The sequence below is a fragment of the Anser cygnoides genome, chromosome 1 (assembly GCF_040182565.1).
Source record: "Anser cygnoides isolate HZ-2024a breed goose chromosome 1, Taihu_goose_T2T_genome, whole genome shotgun sequence".
NCBI classification, from domain to species: Eukaryota; Metazoa; Chordata; class Aves; order Anseriformes; family Anatidae; genus Anser; species Anser cygnoides.
Window position 1 is genome coordinate 180,740,808 of NC_089873.1, and position 24,444 is coordinate 180,765,251.

General features: G+C 37.5%; 1 protein-coding gene across 8 annotated transcripts in view; it reads right to left on the reverse strand.

The window, feature by feature from the left end:
- The window catches only part of ENOX1 (ecto-NOX disulfide-thiol exchanger 1), a 364,265-nt gene that overhangs the window by 42,110 nt on the left and 297,711 nt on the right, over window positions 1–24,444 (reverse strand). For all 8 annotated transcript variants that reach the window (XM_048046941.2, XM_048046942.2, XM_048046938.2 and 5 more), the window contains 2 exons: window positions 23,848–23,954; window positions 20,505–20,622 (listed from right to left, as the gene is read on the reverse strand). In XM_048046941.2, the coding sequence (XP_047902898.1) occupies window positions 20,505–20,622; window positions 23,848–23,954 (225 nt within the window). The remainder of the gene's footprint in view (window positions 1–20,504; window positions 20,623–23,847; window positions 23,955–24,444) is intronic.

Here is a 24,444-nt window from a genome sequence, read left to right on the forward strand (position 1 = left end):
AAGCCAGTGAGACATTTCAGAGCTGAGACAAGACCTAGTAGAGCTGAAAATGATTAGGTTCTGGCAAAGACTGTCACTGGGAAGTTATTTCATGGGATGGAAGGAGCCATAAAGTGACCCTGGATAATTCAAATCCTACATGCAATCTAGCTGCTAAATTTAGACTTACAGTTTAGGAGGAAACTGGCATGCAATCCAAGAGCAAATCACCCCCCAACTTTGCAATATTTTCCCAGCGATATTATAGAATCTGATACAATCATTTAATATTTATACTAGTATAGTGCAGATTCAATCAGATCTCTGCTAAGGAATTTAGACTATGTAAAGTTGTCTGGATTTAATCCCGTGAGAGAAGAAACAGAAATTCCTCTCCAATCTCCCCATGAACTACTTCATAGCAATGGTTATAAGGATCCATTTAGACAGAAAAATGATGTAATAGAGTAAAATTATATAAAATGCAAATGATCAGAAAAAGTGTTGGCACTACAAGAACATTACTACATTACAGGCATTGAAAGACACTTAAGTCATTTCCTTAGGAAGCTCCATTTGGCCCCTTTTCAATTTAGAATGGCATTTTTATTATCATAACTGATAGCAGGTGTTTGTGAAGAAATCGATTAGTATGCAGGGATGGAAATTACATTTGCCAAATGACTTGCACAGTCTGCAATATAAGCTAAAATTTGTGTAGCAAAAGGCAGAGGGCTATAAAGCATGTAGTAGGAACATTATTTAAATAAATTATCTGAACATAAATACATATAGGGAAGTGTGGCATTCACTGCTTTAGGAGCGTGGTTATCATCCTATAGAAGAACCCACCCTGGTAGTATTTATACTTGGCAGTATCAGTGGTCATTTGGCATAGCAAAGTGCCATACTATACTATTTTCTTTCTTGGAACCTGATAACACAACAACATTACAGAGCAGCTGTAATTAAAAAACAACAATCTACCATAGCCAATTCTATCAACATTTGGTAACTGAAGCACATAACTGATTTACATTCCTGATTAAATGATTTCAGGCTTGATATTACAGAATTCTTTCTTGTCCACCTACAACAGCAGTATGCTTAAACTCCAAATTATCAGAAATTGTGTATTAACTTCATTTAATGTTAGGCCTCTCTTGACTAGACCTTTCACAGATAAAAAGTCCCCTGTTCCCTATGATAACACGATTCAACATATTTGTGAAATTATAACAGCTTTAGATGTCACAGTATTTCATTACCAATAAAAATGTTTCGTCTTTGGTAGGACAAATCTATTTTTATCTGAGATATTTTTTATTAATTTTAAAATAATACAAAAGCATTCTCCAAAATAAAGTACAGTTAGCTGGTATTAAAATATAGGTGTGGATTAGTTATTGTGCTTAATTTGGATATTCTACAGAATTCCTCTGGAAGATTTATTAAGAGTTACAGTATTGTTACATCCAATTAAATTGTTCTGAAAAGCATGTAATCATCTTCCCATGACAAAATTTACCCTCAAGAAATTACAATGATGAGTCCAATGGGCAAATAAATAAGACGATGATTTTTTTTTAATTTTGTAAGAGCCAACAAATTATGCTAAAAAAAAATAAAAATAAAAAAGAGGCTGAGCAAATAAAAACCTTAGTCTAACAAAAACTCAAATCAAAATTTTGCTCTTCAATTTCTGAAATGGATTTGAACCTAATTTTTAAACATGAAAATTTGGGGCCTCTTTGCACTACGTAGAGGTAAATAATTAGATAAAATGGCACATTTGTTTGTATTCTCTTCCTCTTACCAATTAGACTATTCCCAGTCAAAAAAAAAATTGTATTTTTTACACAATACTCAATTCCAGCCAGAAATTGCCTATCCTTGTGCTCTCTGAGCACAAGGTGTCATAAGTGTAGTCAATTTTTTACAGTGGTTTGGGAGCAGTAATTCATCTGCTGTCCATCATTTAATCCAGCTCTTGAAAAATTTCTGAAAGTTGTTGCATAAGTAGAGGGAGTGAGGTGTACGTATTTGTTAATTACCATCACTGTGGAAATGAAGTTTAGGACCCAGATTCAGCCAAGGTTCAGGCCACCCTACCTGAAAAGCCACTGTGCACTTTCTTGGCCACTTCATGGCCCAATTGGAAAACTCTTCCTTCTTTCTTCCTACGAAAAATCAGGCTATTGAGTGGAACTAGGGACAGCACAAGAAATCTGCTACAGAGGCAGCAAATTAAGGGAAATGGAAATTATTTACACATATTGTGTAAATAATCAACCTATAGGTGATGAACCTGTTAGGGATTAAAAAAATAATAAAAAAAAATCCAAATGCAGCAAATCACATTCTAAGGCAACAACCCATTTTTCCTTTAGAAATAAAATACAGCTTTTTTACTGCTTAAAAAAAAAATCAGTTGCATCTATGAATGTCATTATTTTATTATTTTAAATTATTTTTAGCATATCATATCTATATGATAATAATTACATTGCAGTACTACCATGAAGTCCCATCCAAGGATGGGTGCCCCACCAATCTAGATTCCAGATACTGGAAGACAAAGGCTGTGTTTGGAAGAGGTTACAACCTATGTTAAGGCAAAAGGAAAATATCGCAAACAACCTGAAGTGTGGGAATAAGAGTACAGCAGAGATAAGTTTGTGATATTAGGCAGGATTCCCAGAGGTGTGCAAGATCTTATCAACATCATTATACACACTGGTGATCTTCCTAGCCATTCACAGTAAGCAATTAAAGACAGAGTCCAAGGTAGAAATATGTCCTTAAATAGGGAGGATGCAACACATACAGCAATATAATAGAATACTAAACTGTCACAAGCTTTCAGATGAATTAATTAAAGATGAGTCCACAAACGATATGGTGTTCATATACATAGTTCTTTTGTTATTTAATTTTAAACTACAAATACTCTGTTCCTAATGTGTGGACAAAAAGGTTAGTAAAGAAGTCATTAAATGGAGACTAAGTCAAAGAAAGGCATCTGGTAGGCCCCAGGGGCTCCATTTCATTTACTGGGTAAATGTGAAACAAAATCAAAAAGATTCCTTGTGTTGACCTAACATGACTGTAATTTTAAGTTATTTATGTTTTAGTGAATTAAAATCATTCTGGTTTCAGAGCAATGCTGCTTTTGATCCCTAATAAAACAGTTTGTTTAAATTTTGTGCATATAGAAAAGCACTTCATTTAATACTAAATTAAAATTGATGGAGAGTTTTTGCAGAGAGGGTAATCTGCATTTTAAAAAGTAAATATTTTTCAAATTTGTTCAGATTTTTTTTTCTATGACTTCATTGATAAAACTGATGAGTGTATTTTTTGCTGAAAAAGTTTACTCAGCTTATCTCTTTACAACTTCTGATTGCATTTTAAGTTTGGTAGTTTAGATACACATCTACAGAATCCCTCTCTGAGACACGCTAAAAATCTTCTTAGGATAAAAAGACAATGAAAGCTGAAAGCCTTTACAAAAGAACTATATACAAGGAAGCTAGATCAAAATAAAACTCTGACAAGAATCCCAAATAGCTGCTGTGCTGCAAGCAGAAAAGAATATTTGTACCTGAACAAACACAGCTGGCAACCAGCCCAATATGTGCTTTATAACATTTTCACTGAGGGATGCCAAATGACACCTGCTAGTCTCAGAGAAGCAGCTAGAGAAAGATCAGACATATGTAGGCAGGGGAAGCCTTCTCATTGATATTTTGAAGACATGCAAGAGGTTAGTGTGATCTGCTTGTGTAGAGGCAGGGGTGCTATGCAGAGTTCAGCAACAGCCTCAGTGGCCAACACTGGCTCCATGTAGTGGAACTGGATTAGACCCAAAGCAAAAAGGCAGTCTGCTTAAATCAAGAAGTGACTGGCTGATCAGAAATCGACTGAAGGATCCGCTGAGTCTAGGGGTGTTCTCTTGATGTCTCAGAAAAAAAATTAAAAATTACTTTTCTAGGGCATATATTTCAGATACTGTTAGGTGAGTGCTTTCTTTATGAGCATTTACTTATAGTGGTACTCTGTGATTGCATTTAACTTAATGCATAATAGTTACCCACTGGAGCCAATATGTGGTAAGTCTACACAGGTGATAAAGTGTAATTGTAATATTTTATAACACATCATGTCACAGTGGCCAGGAAATACCCTGCATTTATATTTATATATTTTTTTGGAATTAAAAAATTCTACCAGTTTTATTAAAGCACACCCGGGCATTAATAACATTAATAACATCACATTTAATATAAATGACAGAGTACTAATTCATGTATGGGTGACACTCCTGGTTGAAATGCATAGGCAGCAGCTTATCTTAAGAATCTGCCTCAAACTGGAAATAATATCTGAAAAACAAATGAGCAAACAATGGCAATAATAGAAAACCCTCTTGTAAATTCAAGAGCATAGACTTTCCTCACATCCTGCTAGTAGAAGATTTTCTACAGATTGTTTTTTTCCTATAGATTTTTCTGTACTTCTAAAAAAATGGATCATAAAACTGACAACTTCTTTGCTTATTTGTTTATCTTCAGACTTTCAGTCTAACCTCTTTAGTAGAATTTCTCAGGGTTTTGGAACTTTAGCCAATGTATTGATATAGTGACATGGATAAAAATAAATGAACATATTTCCAAGCCTTCCTTACATCTGAGTTCTACCAATGTCATTATTCTAATTTTCTGTCTTGAAAATAAGGTTTAAAATGATATAATGCTCTTTTTTGATAACATCAACAAGAAAAGCATAAAAAACTGTCAAAAATGATGGCTGTTATTATTGTAATTTTTTGTCTGCATCAATTCCACTGCAAAGCATTTACAATGTGTCCCTCCTCACCCCCCCCCACAAAACAGCTTGCAATAAACAGCTACTACTTGAAAGTGTTTCCAGTTTGAGGGATTGAAAAAAATGCAAGAGAAGAGAAGTAAGGACATAAAGTTCACAACTATAAATATAAACATAAAAGTTATCCTTGGCCTCCATCTAGCTTGCTTGTTTTTCAAATAAGTGAACTGTGAAGCAATACAGCCAGGGGAATGTCAGCAAGGAAAAATGTTTGTGGAGGGTCTGGGAGGGCATAAGGTATGTCTTTATGCTGTGGAAAACAGGATAAATTATACAATAATGACAGTTGTCATTAGTAAGAAAGATGGTCTTAGCAGATGTAGAGCTTTGAAGGTCTTAGCTGATATTCCATGATTCTGGGATAAAACAGTATTTCAAGATTTGAAGATAATAGTCAATTCTTATACCAACTTTACAGATATCTAAAATATATTAAAAATTCTTATTCTTTCCAGTAATATACTAGGGGAAACCTTTAAATAGAATGAACGTCAATGTAGATCATCATACTCTCTCAATGGAAGACACCACTGAATCTAGACATCTGCTGAGAGAGCTGGAGAAGAGAAGGCTTTGGGAAGACCTAATTGTGGCCTTTCAGTACTTAAAGGGAGCTTATTAAAAAGATGGAGAGAGACCTTTTCAATAGGCAGACATTGATAGGACAAGGGGGAATAAATTAAAAGTGGGGAGATTTAGATTAAATGTTAGGAGAAAATTCTTCACTCAGAGAGTGGTGAGGCACAGGCTGCCCAGAGAAGCTGTGGATGTCCTATCCCTGGAGATCTTCAGCACCAGGCTGGATGAAGCCCTGCGCAACCTGGTCTAGTGAGCGACATCCCTGCCCATGTCAGTGGGGTTGGAACTAGGAGATCTTTAAGGTCCCTTCCAACCCAAGCCATTCTGTGATTCTATGATTCTATGATCTATGCACCAGTTCCGTTTCACTAATGTGATGTGTCTGTCTCCCCTGCCATATGAAGTTATGAAGTTAGTCATAATTGCATCCTTTTTTTATTAAATATTAAATTATTACATGTGAAGCAGATGTTATGCTCAAATAAAAACAAGAACAAAAAACAAACAAACAACAAAAAACAACCCTTAAAAAATTAAATAACCATCTTAGCAAGACAACTTTTAGTGCCTCTTTAGCTGTCTTCAGGATTTCGGGCTCTTGCAGAAAGCACCAACTAGTCTTGTGTAGCCCAAACATTAAGAAACTGAAATGCTAATGAGTCCTGTCTGTTCAAGCAGTATTTGAAGCCACGTCTTTGTACGTAGGAAACAACTTCGTAGTTGGACTCGGTGATCTTGAAGGTCTTTTCCAACCTAAATGATTTTATGACATGTATGTTAACTTGAGAAAGGGCTCAAGAAAGGGCCAAAGAAAAGTTATTCCTGGAATTCAAACACAAGGTCACATGATTTAGGTCTGAATTTTGGCAGAATAAATGTGGAGGCCAGAATCTAGAAAGAGTTAGGTGAAAGAAGAAAATTTTGGACTGGAGCTAAATATGTGAAGAGAAAACGAAGCATGGTAGGGCTCATGGTGGTGGCACAAGAAAGAAGGTGAGGGTTTTGACAGTGACTGAGTGTTTGAAGAAATAGCTCAAAAGTGGGTAATGGGCACAGGTGTGTGCCAGGAAAGGGTGAAGCTGAGACTAGGGCTGCCCTGAAGGAAAAAGCTGTTTCATACACTAGAAGGAACCTCATTCATTTATGCCCTATAAGACTCTTCTTAGTGCTCCAGTCTGTAGGAAATCAAATTTTGTGCTAGGGTTTGAGGATCTGAGTGTGGTCTCTCAGTGGCACAGTGTATGCAAGTTGATGCCAATGAGTGACCCACAACTTGAGAGGGGTGGAAACATTGGGTTTGCAAGAGATTTGTGAGGTGGTGGGAAGGAAGGTGTGGCCCTACTGCAGATGGAAAACAATAGTTTCTGAGGTGAGGGAGGCACAATGAGCAATGAAGAAGCTTTAACCTACGTCTGCTCTGCAAACTCCTCTATAATCGTTCTCAGCTCCTGGCAGAAGGGAATTTGAGACCGTTATTGCCCATAACTGCCCAGATATAGATGCCCCTGTCTCATAGCTGACTTTCTTAAACCCTACCACAAAAAGAGCACAGAGAACAAGTATTAGTTACACTCTGTGCATAGCTCAAAGGCATTTGGGAAAGCAACACTTTGGTGGTATTTCCAACAAGCTTTCTGGAAGAATAAGACTAAGCTACACCCCAGTTGCTTTAAGGCATCTTCTCAGCCCAGCTTTTTAACAATGACAAGCTCCTGATTTCTACAGTATTTCAGGTGGCTTTGATCTATTGCTTTGAGTTCCTGGAGGACACTCTTGTTTATGGATGGTTACCAAGTACCTGATCAACAGCATAAATAATATTCAAATATCAATGATGGGTGCATAGAAATGTATTTAATATTACCTGATAAAAGCAACATTATTACTATACCACATTCTTTAATAAATGCCTCTTTCTTTGTTCTCCCATGTTTCTACACCAATAGACCATGTCACTTGGCTTTTGTTTTTTATTTTTTTGAAAAAACAACTTTGGTTAAAACTTGAAAGCAGCTAGTAAATTAGCTTGAATAAACTCTGAAAACAGAATTAGAATTGTATAAAAATAAATAATTTGGGGCAATTATAAGCTAACCTTGCCATGAACGGTTTTTTTCTTTCCCCTTCAGACATAATGTAACCAAACAATGAAGCAATTTCCACATTTTTTCTAATGTTAGGCACACTTCATTTGAATGTCTCAGTACCTGCAAATTTAAACTCCAAGGGCACTAATTATCCTATGTGTGGAGGGGTTATTGTCATTAACGTTAGTGGGAGTTAAGGCCTGCACACTGGGAGGGAGATTTACTTTTTTACAAAACCTGTTTTATTCAGGTGCAGTTGCTTCAAAGTCCTTTCCTCACCATGCTTCTTATGTTCAATGCAGAGAAACTCATTATACCAGTTACATTCATGATGATGCCAGATGTTCAAATTGAATACTCATGAGAATTATTTTCAGACTCCCTATTCACATAAAACTTGCTGGTGAACAATTAGTAGATTGTTGGATGCTGCCAAAAAAAAAAAAAAAAGAGAAGGAGAAAGAAAGAAAAATTCCACCACCATTTAACGGCAATTTTATCCATCCCATCCAAGACACACAGATGTACGATTTGAGAAACCAAAGCATTTCTCTGAAGAGAGATTTTCTCAGTTTACAAAACTTCATCCTGCTTAGCAGACTTCAGCAATAGCACTGTTCTCTTCCAGGTTTACAATATATATGGCTCACCAAGTAATTTATGAAGGCTTATTATTTCTTGTGTAACGAAGCATATTGCTTTGCAAATAGCAAAGAAGGTGTGGGGAGGAGGGCAGATTACAGTCCAGCTGGGCCTAATAACAAAACCAGCAAAGCAGCACACAAAAAGTAGCATGCAAATGCTCGTTCTGCAGTGGACTAAGAATGCCCCAGAGAGTGGTGCTGCCAGGTCCTGTGACGTTATGATGAGTCTCATGATATCTGACATTTTACTGAAAGCCCTAGAGAGATCATTAACTGAAAACCTCAGCTTTAAGCTTCTGGATTAGTAGCTTCCAGACTTTCTAGACCGTGAATTACTACTGGCTCTCTGTATTTCACCATGCCTTCACAAATTTGAACTTTTAGTTAAAAACACAAGGGAAGTTGATCTCACAGCTTTATCCAGTCCTAGGAATAAGATGCAGATTACTTATTGCAGTATTGCACATGATCAGTGGCTCAGTAGATTAGCTCAGGATCATTGGTCTAGACCTCACGGCTTCAAAAAAACACTTGAAGAGTGAACCAACTGTCTCTAAAGGGCTCCAACACAGAAGACTAATCTTCTACTTAAGCCAGTCTTTCTTCCCCACTCTTCATACCTTCCCCCCCCTTTTTTTTTTTTCCTTTACTGGTTCTGTACAGTTCATTTCCTCCTCCAGCTCCAAACATCCATCTCTTTGTCCACTTGTAATTCCCACTTGTCTGACATTTCCAGGTGTTTGTCTCTGCTCTAACTTGTTTTGCAGTACATGCTCCAGCTCCCTCTTACCCAGTTCGGTCCCAGGTAAATTGCAGCATTAAGTGCTTTGTTCTTTTCCTACAAAGATGTCACATCACATAACTGAAATGCATATTTAGAATTTGGAAGAGACCCCCCTGTTACAAAAAATATCAAAGCCTGTCACATTTTAAGTCTGTTTTACTTGACAGCATCTCTTTGGAGAACTGGCATCTATGTAACTTACAAATGATATTTTGACGGTCACTAGTTAGCCTGTCCTGTTGAGACCAGGTTTCTCCAGGTCACCTCTTCAAACCAAAGGGATCTTGTTTCCTCTCCTTTTTGGGTCATATTTCTTCTATTACTGCTCATAATACGTATGAAGCCCAATGGACTTGGCATGTGCGTAGGAGGAGACAGGAGAGGAAAGAATTGCCTCTGCACATATTACTGCCATGGCTGGACTGTTAGCTGGGCTGGCTGTTGCACTTCCTTTTCTGCTTGATTCTCCTCTTGAACTAGAGGCATAGTAAGCCAACCGTCATAAGAAAATTTAGAGGTGTAATTTTGATCAAAAAGAGTAGCGTTTCTCAGAAATTTTCAAAAATCAGTAAAAGTCACTCCTCTTTCTTAGACTATTTGGTCTGTGATTAGGTGAATTTTTCAGATACTTATTCTTTATGTGTTTACCAATAAGTGCTTGAAAAACTGCTGCCTCAGTTAAACATAATTAATCAAGCACTGAATCTCTTTTAGAGGTTCTGCTTTTTTTTTTTTTTTTAATAATTGAGAAATTAAACCATTAAGACAATTCTACAGAGACTGTGCTTTAAAGATGCCAGCAAAGAAGCAACTTTTTCCTCTAATCAATGATTCTCAAGAAATGACTGTTTTCCTGTAACACTAAAAATGAACAGAGAAGATTTTAGTCTCAAGAGAGAAGGGGGTATGCTCACTCAAATAAGAAAAGTGCTGGTTACTGGGAAGGTGCCAAGTGGCATTGATGACCCTCTCCTACATCAGTAATAAAAAATGCTGTTTGTGTTAATGGTGCTTTGCAGTTGGAGGTACAAGCTTTTGAACTCTGCACCACACAAGATATGCTGATGGATGCTCAGTGCTTCCTAGATGTTACATTAATCTTATGTATATTGTGTAATTAGATTCTATGTATGTGTGTACATGTGATACACAAATTACCTAGGATATTCAAGCATTATTATATGTAGGTAAACCTCTGTATAGGTGGATTACTGATGGTTATTTCTTAGGAGTGAAAGTAATTGTCATCATTTCATTCAGATGTAAACAATAAACACTGTCCTTTACAACATGCATGGCTGCACTGCTACTCTTGACATTTAAAACTAGGAATTGCACTGAGGCCCAGCACCATTACAGCTTCAAAAAGAAATCTGTAGGATGCATAAATGTGAAGAAAATGTCATTGCTGGAAACAAACCTGTTTGTAAACAAACCTGACAGTGTACATGTGAATCCCTCAATTTGTCACATTCATTAGGGAAAGAAAGGGCTGATCTGACTGCTCTAGGTGTCTGTGCTGTTTTGAATTGTTCTGATTTATAGTAGCCAAATTCTGATTGTAAATGCAAAGTGCTTTCTATAAATGTGAGGATAAACAACCTTTGTACAAAATTCTATTGCACCTTAAATTGCAGGAGAGCATTTATCCAGCTACCTCTCTGACCGTGTAACGGATTGAAGTGCTGAGCTAATTTTTCTTTAAAATTGTGCATAGTACTGAATTATTTTCTCAGTTACTTTTGTCTTAGGTAAAAATGTATCTTAAATATAGGAATACTGTTTTTTACGCTTTTGGAAGGCATCAGCAAATGATCACAAGAAGCTTTGAATTTATTGATTGTCACATTCAAAGGTAAGTTTTCTTAAGCCATTTATCCCTTATGGTAATAGAAGAGTATCCAGAAGAGTTGAATCTGCAAGCCAAAACCTCTTTTCTCTCCTACTTCCTATCTTCAACATACACATTATCTGCAAACTAAGGTCACCGTGCTTCTCTGCAATTTAACATGTTTACTAGGTAATTTCTCAGCTACTGAGAAAAAACAAACATATTGTGAACTTGCAGGTGGCAGGTTTCTAGAGAGATTGGTGGTACTTCCAGTCCTTCCAGAAACAGACAATTTATTGAAACTTGCAAAAAGTATGTAACTTTGAAGAAAGAACAGTAAAATACTCCTTGTACCATACTTTCTGGGTAAGCCGTTACTTAGGACTTTGTATCTGTGGGTGTTGAGCAGAAGGTGAGTGCAAACTCTCTGAGCAGCAGGCAATAGCTTGTGGGATCAAGGTCTAATAGCACAGGCATCTCAAAACCTATCATCAAAACATGAGACAGATGAATATCTGATAATAGAACAATATGGGGAGAGGTATTACTTCCTCTCGTGTTTCTCCTTGACTGTTAAAAGTACACACTTGTCTCAGACAAATTTAGGAGGGAAGACTGTCTATAGCTGACACATGAAAAAGAAGCAATGTAGAAACTGGTGTTCTGGACTAGTATCCACATAAGTCTTTCCAGATAGATCCCTAGCTGACATGTGAGGTGGACACTTGGTAATTGTAGAAACAGTTGAACAATAACTGGGTACAGAAGTGCTGTAACTGCATGCTTGGCACATTTCCTGTGCCTGAGTTACAACTTACTATGAATTGAATACATGGAGGGTTGAGTAAATAAGCAAAAAGACAGCAAACTATTTGCCTGTGAAAAAGTAAAAATTATATATATATATATATAGAAATTAGAACTCCTAATTTAAAAAGAAAGAAAGAAAGAAAGAAAGAAAGAAAGAAAGAAAGAAAGAAAGAAAGAAAGAAAGAAAGAAAGAAAGAAAGAAAGAAAGAAAGAAAGAAAGAAAGAAAGAAAGAAAGAAAGAAAAACAAGGCAGGGCAGGGCAGGGCAGGGCAGGGCAGGGCAGGGCAGGGCAGGGCGGAAGGGCAGGGCAGGGCAGGGCAGGGAAGGGAAGGGAAGGGAAGGGAAGGGAAGGGAAGGGAAGGGAAGGGAAGGGAAGGGAAGGGAAGGGAAGGGAAGGGAAGGGAAGGGAAGGGAAGGGAAGGGAAGGGAAGGGAAGGGAAGGGAAGGGAAGGGAAGGGAAGGGAAGGGAAGGGAAGGGGAAAAAAACACTTTTTTTGTAACAAAGAAGAAACAATTTTTCCTCCTTTTGAATTAGTAGAGAAGTGGAATAAAATGGTGTGTTACCTAGTTCTTGACTCAGTCATTTTATGTACAAGATGGCTTTTATTTGATTTCTCTTTCCTTTGCCATGAATGTAAAACCAAATAAGGCTAAAAGAAAATCACTCACCCCTAAGCAGAATTGAATCTTCAACGTATTGCTCACAAAAAATTTTACACTGTGGATATGTGACATTAGTAAGAAGCTTATTTTCTTGAGATAGTCATTAAGTTAAAATGAAAGAGAAGGACATAATGAAACTCCTCTGAATCTAAGATTTATTCATTCATCAAAGTAAAACAGCAACACTAACCTGTAATAGTTTGGGGAATTTCTGTGGCCATCTAGCTTGAAGCATGAGCCCTGCTGGCTGGGTTTTGAACTCCTGGCATGCGACCACATCACAAGCTGCCAGTCTGCTGGGTCCATAGGGACTGAGGAACTGCACACTTTGAAAAGGAAGCTTTTAATGCTTTGGAAACTTCAGCCAGCCTTTCATGTCTCATGACATAAGGATGCTCCCCAAACCTGTAATTCTGAGCTTAGAAGTTTGCATTAATGCTGTAAAAGACTGATTTCTGACCATTATCTCCTCTGCTACCTTAGCAATGTCTGATGTTTCATGGATTAAGAAGGTAAGTGGATAAGAAGGTACCAACATCTCCACTTCACGCAGTATCTGCAAGCTTCTCTAATGTGTTGGAGTGAAAAGGGTTCCTTAAAACAACAGGGCATGAAGGGCAGCATAATTAAGAAAATCCTAACCAAGAGCTTAGTTCAAATAATAATAGAAATGATCTTCTGTAAGAGGTCAGAAATAGGGTTTAGGCTGTAAGCACCATGAAGCCACTCTTGAAGGAATTTATTTGGGCTCTGTTCAGAATCAACCACCTTCGCTATTATAAAAAGGGCTCATTCTTTTGAAAGCTAAATGCAGGAGGTAGAGCACAAATGCTATATATTGGAGAGGGCACTATAAGGAAGGTCACTTTATAGAAAGCATGAAGTGTAATTTGGAGAAGGATGCTAATACCAGCTATATCAAATTGTGAGGAAGCTGAAAACAGCATATGTTCTAATATTGTCTTTTATTGATTTTGCTGCCAACATCCCACTTCAACAATGTTACAGCCGCACTTCAAGATTCTTAATGGAGGGGGATGGAGAAAATCAATACATAGAGCTCGCTTCTGCTCCCATTGAAGTCAATGCGAGTTTCATTATTAACTGCAATGAGCACAGGACAGAGTTCAGGCCGTTTTGGTGCTTTGTGTTTGTTTTTTCTTTCCCTTTTTATTTAACCTCCTATGGGGCAACATATATTGTTACTCTGTGTTTTAGAAAAGTCCCATTTAAGCAGGGCAATTCCCTACCAAACTGCAATTCTATGCATTCAGAAATGATGCTCAGCTTTATGAAACCTAATGAAAAATTATAGCCTGTATCCTGTACAGGGAAAGTTATAATAAAAGATATAGGATTTGAAATAAATTCTGATAACAAAATCATTTTTTTTCTTAAAAATATTTTCATTCAGATATCAAGCAAATAAATAAAAATGGTTTAGCTTTCACTGACTCATAAAGTGTTACTTTCAATGCACATTGTTTGCTGTATTACAAACAGAGGGGATGCACCTAAACTTCTTTTCACTACTATTTTAATGCTTTTTACACAAAATGAAATATGCTAAAATTATCTCCAAAAATTATAAGCATCATCTTCATTCCAACAACATGCTGTTAATTTTGTTCTAGCATGAATGCAAAACATATTTTAACATGCTGTCAAAATGAGATACTAAGAATGTCAATAAAATGACACTAAAATAAATGTAAATTTAGATTGCTGTCACAAGTGGCTGCTTGGTTTTGTGAAGATGTTAGGTTGCTATAGCATTTTCCATAGCAACTTTGCATCTTATTACATAAATAATCCCTCAGTGTCCTTAAAGCTTACTAAAAACAGGATTAAATCTATTCTCATATGTAATGATCCTGCATAAAACCTTATCAGTATGAAATACCCAGAAAACATAATAAAATGTAATCTAGATAATAGTATTTCTGGCACTTGCAAAGCATCAAAGCACAGCAGACTTGTTTTGTAGTTAACGGGACATCCTCCTAAAACCCACGTCAGGGGAGTATCTTTGAAGTGTCTATTTCCTCTAAAAATTGAAAGTTAGGTTTTTAACCCCTTCACTGCTGTGTCCAAAGGACCTGCATAGACCTTCATCCCAAAGCCAGTGTTCTGGCCCAGAGAAAAGACCCAGTACTTGGGACAGGATGAGGTTGCCTTTTTTCCTCAGGGCAGACAGACAGCACTTACCTCCAGCCCTGATTCATCAAGGTATTTCTGTTAAATTCAGCTGCACAAGTAGCATTATTAAAGCCAAATGGACTTAAAACTGGGGACATAAAATTAAGCCCTTGCCTACATGCTTCCTGGATTTCAGCCTATATTTGTAAAAGCGGTGGGAAAAACGGAATGCATTTTAAGGCAGAAAATTGGAGTCTGCCTGATGATAACAGCTCTGAACTGGCATGCTGTGAAAGACACTACAGCAGACTTTTCCTTGCGTAGAGGGAGTAATCATCTTGTGCTGCTTTCTAGTGATCATCTCTGATGGTCCCTGGGAGCAAAGCTGATTGTCTCTGCTGTGTCCAGAGCATCTCCATTTGAAGGCAAGCTACGCCACTCGCAGAGCTCAAAAAGGGTTATTCAGCTGTCTTCTCCAGCTAGAGAGGGGACTGTGTCAGTACAGTGACAATTCGGCTCTTCAGATTTAAAATATGTTCTTTCCGAGATGGTTTATAAAACCTGGTTAGCAGATTTTGCTAACAAGTTTTATTTTCCTCTGCATACATGTTTATAAGTTTATTGCCACAGGGCTGATTAAGGCACCAGCTGCTAATGGCTTTGAAAGAGTATTGATTTATCTGAGGAATAAACCAATGCAAGCCCATTAATTTTTGAAATAAATACATCTTTCTATTTTACATTATATTTACCAACAAGTGTTTAAAAAGAAGATGGGCAAATTATGGGCTTGTTAAATATCAGTATTGCTTTCACAAATTCTGATGTTAAAAAGCTATGAAATGGAGAAGTAATGCCAGAAAAATAAGACTAGGCTTACAAGAAAGGAAGGGAGAAATGTCAAGTCCAGGGAATTAGTAGGAAGAGGAAGACCTGACATGAGATGTGGCATGACACCAGGCCAGCCAGAGGAAAAGGAAGAGCAAAGCTTAGCTCCACACAGCTGGGGCCGAACGATTTCCATTCAAAGTTGTAACAAGCTATAGAAAGCTTTCCTACTAGTTTAATCCAGCTATAAAGCACAGTTTCTATTACATGTGTGCATCTCTGCATTCACGTGAGCTTTAAAGAAAGCAAAAGAAGATTGAATTGCAGAGAAAAGATGAATAAGCATCACGCAGATCACTTTGGTGTTGTTTCAGGCTTTCCTTGAAGACTTGCCAGGCTTGCAACTTTCAGGATAGACTTATGGACAATACCACAAAGCCTGTTTTATGCTGTGTGCACAGGGGTGCGATTGTCAAATCCTGACTTTCACAAGGACTTATATTCTTCTGTCAGATGGACTGCCCACTGTTTGGACTGTCTCCTATGGCAACTAACTCTGCTGATGCTGCAAAGAGGACACATCGGTTCAGAAGAGTGCTTAAAGATACAGGCTGCTGTTCAAGACACGAGCTGCAGTGTTTAAATTTGGCACCTACTTTGGGTATGTTATGGTATCCTGCCAAGGAGGTCTTGTGTGTTCAGACTGGACACACACTGCTTAATGTGCAATTTATTAGTTGCATGCAATCCCCAGGATGTTATTAAGACGTGTCGTCGCGGGTAATATGATGGTGGTGAAATGTTCCAGTGCCCAAAGTGTGGGCTATTCCAAGTACGTTTAGCTGGAGAGAGCCTTGTTCCAAGGTGTTTATCATCCACATGGACAGGACGGGCAGTGGGTGAATGAACAGAAGTATCATTGCCTCCCTTTGATACTGAAATACTCCAGGTTCGTTGATTTGTCCTGCGGTGAGGTATGTGTATTTGGCCCAGGGCTCTGTGATCCCAGCCCTATCCTTCCTGTGTCCCTCTGCAAGCACTGTGCATTTTCTCTTTCCCGCAGTGCCGACCGCTGTCTGTCACTGAAGTTGGAGCTGGAATTAATGGCATGTTGCGGAGAACTGCAAAAGCAAGAGATTAACTCACCTCCCCTTAAAAGTAAAATTACAGGTGCCTTCTAGGCATAAACCAAACTTCAGCTCTTTTCTACAACACACAGCTTCACTTCACTAATTCTTAAAATTACTTTGGAGGCTTTTACATGTGGATCCTTACTCCCAGTGCCAGCAGGTGGGAGATGAAGCATCCATAAATCCTGATCATTCTGAAGATTTTCCTATATCCTCTAGACTCCAGCGTAGAATCTCATTTTTTCCCCCGTGCTAATGCTTCAGTAGCTGCACCCTGACTTTCAAATGTATTAACTGAGTTGCCAATAATCATTATTTTTTTTTCTTAGCAATCTCCCAGCTTTACTTCAGCAATCCTCTTGCCCCTTTCAAACTCCAAAATACACAACGTAGAAAAATCACTGTTTAAAGGCTGAATTTTGAAGAAAACATATTCTGGAGGAATAGCTGTGCCCACGGGTCAGATTTGCCGAGGTCAGCCTTTTGCCAGCTTTCCCCATAAAGCAAAAGATCTTTGGTCTCTGAAACCAGGAGGAATTCCTATAAATTAGGCATATATGCTGGTTCAGCTAACTTAATTTTCTTTCCCTGGGGTGCTGTTTAGGAGGTCCTGGCAGCAATTTGAGACGCTCTCCAACAAAACAAGCAGGCAGCGATGCCTCCCCTTTCCTTGAACATTCAGCTTGCACATTCTAGAGAAAGGAGGGTACTAACTAGCAAAAAGTGGAATAACCTATAAAACACCTGGAGGAACAGAAGGTCTTTGTGCAGGAGACAATACCCCTGCCCTGCACTATGGAGTAGAGAACGGAAGACAAGTCTAGGAGACCAAAGGTCCCAATTCTTATTCCAGCTCTGCCACTGAGTCAATGATATCAGTAAATCAGGTTCATCAACAAGAAGGAGAAGAGCAATTGGCAGATGAAAGAAGAGGATTTGAGTCTAGAATAGAGTGATGCACTTTGCAATGAGTCCCTCTTGAGCAGTTCTGTATTGCCTCAAGAAACAAACATGAATTTTCCCAAACAAACAGCCATTAGCAAATTTCTAATACAGAACACAAATTGTTCTCCTGCATGACTTAATATCTTTCACGGCTTGAAGGAAGAATGCAAACCATTCTTGCTAACTGCTTTTTCATCATCTACCCCAAATCCACGCAATTTGTTGTGTACAAGGGCTTGGCTCACTGTAACATTGCTCTGAAAACTGAAGTCCAGCAAGCCTGGATTAATAGTCAGACACAAGTTCTCGCATAGTCTCAGGACTTAGATGTGCTGCTCTGTGTTTTTGAATGTTGGGGCTGGAATCCACCCTCTCCTTTTCACGATGGTAGTTTTCAGATATTGTAGAAAAGAGTTTTCATTCTAATTCAGTCTAGCTGTGAGGAGATGTGACACACTCAGCACCGCACTATCTAAATGCTTGCAGATGTGGTGTTATTTCTGAATGAAAAAGGCTTGAGTAACAGAAGAAATCACACTGGGAGACTGCTGAAACTGCACACTTTAGTGAGATGGAATCAAGTCTCAGAAACCAATCTAATTTGTAGAATTATTTTGAAATTATGCCTTCTTACACAAGGGATGATTTAAATAGGTGAATTAATAAAAAAGAGTTCATTCAGGTGTTAGAGACTGGGGAAATCTCTGTTACCTGTTGTAGGTTTGGGGACGGTAACCTCCCAGCAGTGTTGTTCCCACCTTTGAATAGATGGTGAAATTCATTTGCCAGGCTGAAAAGTAAAGTCCTCAAGAAAGTCCTTAAGATGGCAGGAGAGGCAATCCAAAACTCTGGAACTATCCAAATCAATTCATACTGTCTGCTTGCTTCTGACATTTTTGGAGTTGGACTTTTAAGCCTTTATGTGTGCATGCTGTCTTTGAATTGAAGAGGAACAATATACTACTTGTGTTATTCAAGCCTTGTCCTCCCCATGGTTACGGGTTTAGGAAAATATTTTAAGAGAAGGGGTTAAAAATAAGGAAAGTGCCAATGTTTTCTTGCTGTGCAGAATTGTTTCTTTGTGATAAAAGACTCTTTAAAAGATATTTGTAAAACAACGTTGACCATACAAATAACTACTTGAATACAAATAACCACTCCAGTGAGATAAAGAGGTGGTTGTGGAATGACATACTCAAAAAGAAAGAAAAAAAAAGAAAAAGAAAAAGAGAAGGTGGCTAACACCAATAACAATTTAAAAAATGCTGTACATAAAAATGAAAAATATGTTTTTCTCTTACTTTATTTTTATTTGTCCATATTTTATACACAATATGTTTTATGGTATAACAAGTTCCCCCTATTGTCAATGACAGATGAATAAAATTCACGTGCTTTACTTGAGAGTGTAATGTTAGAAGAAGAAAGCTATAAAAAATAATTTTAGAACTGGATGACTCTGTGCAGCAGGCTGGATCATCTCCACTAAGATCAAGAGGATGATGAACGGTACAATGGACAATGATGGACAAGTACTCAAGTGGATTCATATTGCTAAATTTTGATTTAGTATGCAACAAAGTACTGGGCTTGCTACTCTCGTCATTGAGGGGAGTCAAGTGCCCACGCTGTAACAATACAAATAAACTGAAGTACTTTGGAATGCAGTAGAAATCTCAGATATCAAAACATTTGATAGAAATGTCCCTTTTTATGGAAGAAAACTAAACATGCTTTCCTATTTGTGATGTTACTAATCAGAGGCAAAGAGAATGACCCGCACAGTTCAGCCCTACATATGCATATGTTAAATCCAGCTGGACCAATGAGTATGGCTGTTTAAAACATCATTACTCCTTTTCTGGAGTGCAAGCTGTGGGTATTTCTGGCTCTACATTCCCATTGTTAATTCTGCTGACTTTTCTCCATAGGACTGGACATAGTCACTCATAAAAATCTCTGATGGCTAGCAGTACTTTGCCTGCAGAGACCCATTGTCTCAGCTCCAAGCATTCCGCTAATAGTCTCTAGAAAATTCAAAGCCATGCAATTAGCCATGTGAAAATTAAGGTTGCCCTTTACATGTTGTATCGATGCATTTTCCTTTCAGGAAAAAACATTAATCCTCCCCTCATGAGAAATGCCGTAGTAAAATTTCCTTGTCAGAATGACACTCCTTCCTTTGGTCTTTCCTTCTGGAGTAATTTGACCTCACACAGCATTTTGTCACAAGAGGAGTCAAAGAACCCTTCTCTATGAGCACTGGAACCCATTGAATGGATTGTATTATTTCCTGTCTTAATATGGTCCCTACATTGTGCACATGGTACGCAAATTATCCTTATCATCAGACTGTTTCTTTCTGTACTACTTTCTCCTTCTTTACCTTCCGTAAAGCTCACTGCTGTCTGGCTGTTTGCAGTCATGTTTTGGCTTCAGCTTCTGTAAATTTTCCTTCTGAAGATGAGTTTCTGAACAGGCAAACTCTTGTTAACTTCTCACAACTTTGTTAGCTAATGTCAAGAAATCAATCAAAGGTTCTATCCAGATTGTTTTACCAGTAAATTAGTAGCTTGTGAGCCATGTCCTTGAATGTCCGCTCTGGATCTTGGATGTACTTGGAGAAGGCTGAAAAAGTTGCTTTCCTTTCCAAACATTACAATCACCCTTGCTCGTTTTTTCATGACAGCCACCTAACGTGTGTCAAATTAATGCAGCATGCAGTACCATATTGTGAAAAATGTACCCTAAAAAGTTCATTCCACAAAACACACAGTTAAAATGGTGTAGTGTATTTGTTATTCATTACTGTGTATTTGCTGTTAAGAAAGGTAAGTATTAGAAAATACTGACTGAAACAGAATTGCGATTGCTCTCATAGTAAGATGTTGTTACTACTGTGGAATTAAATAGTATTATGCAAGACTGCAGACAGCGTGTTAAAGAAACATAATGCTTCCAGCCATGGGCAGAATTGGAGAGTTTTCATCATTACATTTCATAGCAGGTGACAGAAACCTCCTAGACACAGCTCGTATCATTCAGATAACTAGTTTATGAGGATTTAAAATAAGATAGTTTTATATAATCAGCTATTAATATGCCACTTCTCATATGTGAGTTTTTGTTTGCTTTAAAAAAAAAAAAAAAAGCTACAGCTATATATACCTGGGGACATTACAGAGGATTTGGCTTTACCTGAATCATCTACTCGCAGCTTTTTACTAGGATTGTCACCACTGTCATCATCAGACATTTCCATCTCCTCTTCCCGGCGGATTCCCATGAGCTGTTCACTGTGAGCATTTCGGAGCTCCTAAAATCCAAAACGACCTTTTGTCAGTATTAACTTACATAAAGTCACTGCTTTATCAACAGTATCTGCTTTTAAAACTGCTCTTATTTTTAATTATACATAATTTACCATTGTAATTGTATTTATTTGGCTATGAATATTTATAAGAACAGTATCCCAGGGAATTCTTCACGTGGAAGAACTGAATTTATCAATGGTAACAGAGGAAACAAGAGAAAAAGTGGATCTCCATTTCAAGTGATCTTTAGTTCTGCTAAACATAGAATAATGTTTTAGCAGCAATGATAATGCTTAAAACTGTATATAAAGCAGACTGATAACTTGCTAGCCTGTTTAAGGTATAAAGAATTCTTGTTTCTCACTGTTACTTGGGGTAGGATTCCCCTGGTCTAATGTAGGTTTCTCCATTAAAATTAGTTCCTACAGACACCTTTCATAGAAAAATAAAAAACCCTAGCACCTTTAAGCAATTCCTATCCATAACGTAGCTATCAAAATGAAGTTAGATTAACTGCACCTTAAAAGTGCCTTAGTCTGTCCTGCAAATTTCTGCGTCTTGGTGGGAAACAACTGACTAGTCTCTGGGTGACCACTGCAAGGGCAGGGTGTAGGAAACCTGTGCACTTTTCGTTGGGGAAATGATCAGGCATGAGGGCTTTGTGGGAACCTAGACAGTTTTTGTTCTCGGCAGAAAGGCTGGCGCTGGTGTAGCGGCTGGCTTTCTAAAGGCAGTGCTGAGAAGATTGAGAGAACTCTATTTTGTCCTAATAATCCTGTCAGGTGTAACACAGGGATGCTGCACCGTGATTAGTGTAGGCCTTTTCAGCCTGCAGACAGCTAATTTTTCTGACGACAAAGAGTCTAATTCCCAAAGAGGTGGTTTGAAATCTTTGAAACAAGAAAGAGGTGCACGGAAGGAGGAACGTTATTGAAGAGCCCAACCACGGCTCCATGCAATTAACAATAAGCTATCAGAGAGGGACTGGATGAAAAAAGGAAAGGCGTTTCCCTTTAGTTGTACCCTTGGTTCATCAGGAGATCTCAAATACTCTGATAGATGTATACATGTCCATTAATCACAGCAAAGGCAAGGAAGCTAATTAGTGGGCTTTTATACAATAATTAAAAAAAAAAAAAAGTGATTAAAATAGTAAATTCTCAACTAGTGTCTCATGCAATAAGTGGCATCTCTGGAAGAAATTAGCAAGCTTATTTCCTTATTGGAAAATGCCACCTGCACTTTTTGCTGGGGAATATTGACTGCATACATGAGCAGACATAAGCTTACATTTATTCCCTCTTTAGGGGATAAATGTCCTTGGTGCATCAATTTCTATGCTATCAGCAAAGCCAATAATCTTCCATGGAGAACGTCAATGTGTATGACTGTTTGCTCTGGGCTTGGGTTTCTAGCAAATCTTTCCTAAAGTCAGAACACAAGGGTAGGTGATCAGATAATTAAACAAATCAGCAGATAATGTCATGGTTAGACAGTATGATTTAAATCAAAGATGCCATTTTGTACATTTCTGTCATATTTTACATCTGAAAAACAGGCATTTGTAAAATCTGTTGGTTCAGTGAGAGGCTTCACATGTTTTTGAATTGCTTTTAATATCCTCCTGTTAGAAAAACAAAAGGCAATAATACTTGAAAAAGCAAGTAGTGAATTAACATTTCTGGAAAGTTCAACCCTTAAACATTTCATTTTATTAAAGATTTAGAAGCCAGCAAATCAATGATACACCACATCCCTTTACAGAAAGTTGGTTTAAGACAGGATCGTCTTAACATAATTGAAATAAACTACCAACAAATCATACTTTCATACCTTGCTGAGTGATAAGACAAATATCAACCCCCAACTTCTCAATTTTGAATTAAACCCAGGCTTTATCCACTACTTTTATGAAATATTTGTGAACAAAATGCAAAATACAGTTTGTAGCAATAAATTATGCTAACATTTTATTTTAAGTGTCCCATTATTGTGAAGTCATTTGGTATTCACCATAATAGCACTGATAATAAAGAATTCATTTGGTATTCATGTGGATGTTACATTTAGTGCCATTGGTATTCAACTGTAATTTAGCATTAGTTAATGGGCACTTAAAATGTTATCCAAATGATTTATATCACAGCACTTTAGTGTTTCTCAAACTAAGTGTACAACACTTATTTTACAAGTGTACTAGAAAATAATTAAATAAGTGCACCTTACCTTCTAAAGTTTTTATTTTGAGACAGAAAAATCATTTAAAGGACCTTCACACTAACAATCAACATACTGTACTACATGAAGGTAAGCCAAGTGTATGTAAGTTGCCCATATTAAAAAAATAATTTAAAAAAAAAAAAAAAAAAAAGGAAGAGGAGAGAGAGAAAACAAAGACAGTGGTACTTACTTTTTAACATACAGGCTCATAGCGTATATACTGAATTAAAAACCAAAGCTGGATGACCAAAACACAAGATGAGGTCTATCACTTCCTCTGCTGCCACTTGCAGCAAAGAGAGTTAGAATCCTATTTCCTCTGCTCATGTTTATGACAGTCACACATGTATGCTAATCCTTGTGGTATTATGATTACATTTATACTCTTTTCTTTGCAAGCAATATACTTAGAATCAATGCAAATGATTTATTTATTTTTCTATTTTTTTTAAAGACAAACATAAAACAAATGGGAAGAAGTATGCCATAATTCTAGACTGAGTATGCTTAAGTCATTATTTAGGAAAGAAATTCTCTTATTTTATTTTCAGGCAAAGTATCTTACAATGACCATATGATGGTACAACCAGAAAAAAATTTGTGCCATAGAATCCTTCTTTTAGAACCAGGTCACGATGACTCCTACAAAGATGTTTTTCTTAAATAATTCTTAATTCTATCCTTAGTTGAAAATAGTGCTACTAATTTCACTACTTCAGTTCATTATTTTAGATAGTAAACATATTCCTCCAACGATTTCCCAAATCTTGCATGAAAAATAAAAACACACTGCTCTCTATCTTAGTGTTATTTAGTGACTATTATCATAATGAGAGCAATGGGAGCAATTCATAATGTAGATGAGCTTGTATAATGGCCAGTTGATTAACAGCTAAAATGGTAGCCGTAAATATTGTTGAATACTCTATGTCCAGCTAAAATCACACTCATTCTGTGTCAATCCAGCTGTGAGATGATGGATAGAAAGTAATAATAAAATCACCAACCTCAGAATGCTTTCGCCAAATGTCTATGTTCTTTCGCTGGGCTTTCGAGAAATGGTCCCAAGCTTTTTGTCTGGTAGAAGCGTTGAAAACGGCGACAATCTGCTCAACTTTGGTGAACAAGGAAGTCAAACAAGACAAGCAATTTATGTTGTGATCACTATAGAGAAGCAAAGCAAAGACACTAGGAGTCTATGGATGATGTCATTACTGAAACAACATCATCAATATCCATCCAATTATGTGTCTTTTGTACTTACATTTTATCAATGTTGGAGATGTCTGCCTTCAAGTCTGTCTCCATAACTTTAGTCTACATATAACTATGTACCAAAGAACATGCATGCAGCTGCTTCCCAGTGATGCCTGCTATAACCTTCTGTGCAGCCATGTGCCTTTGTGTTTGTGGTATAGGCATGACACTCAAGGCATAAACCGGACGTGTTCCCCTGCGGCAGCTGTGTACAGATGAGCTGACTGAACAAACTAAAGCATGAAAGAAAAGCAGGTTCTGCTTGCAAGAGTAGGTAACTAACAGGGGGAAATTGCCAGCAGATAGGAAACACTAAACCATATTTAAATGCTGCACACTGTAACTGC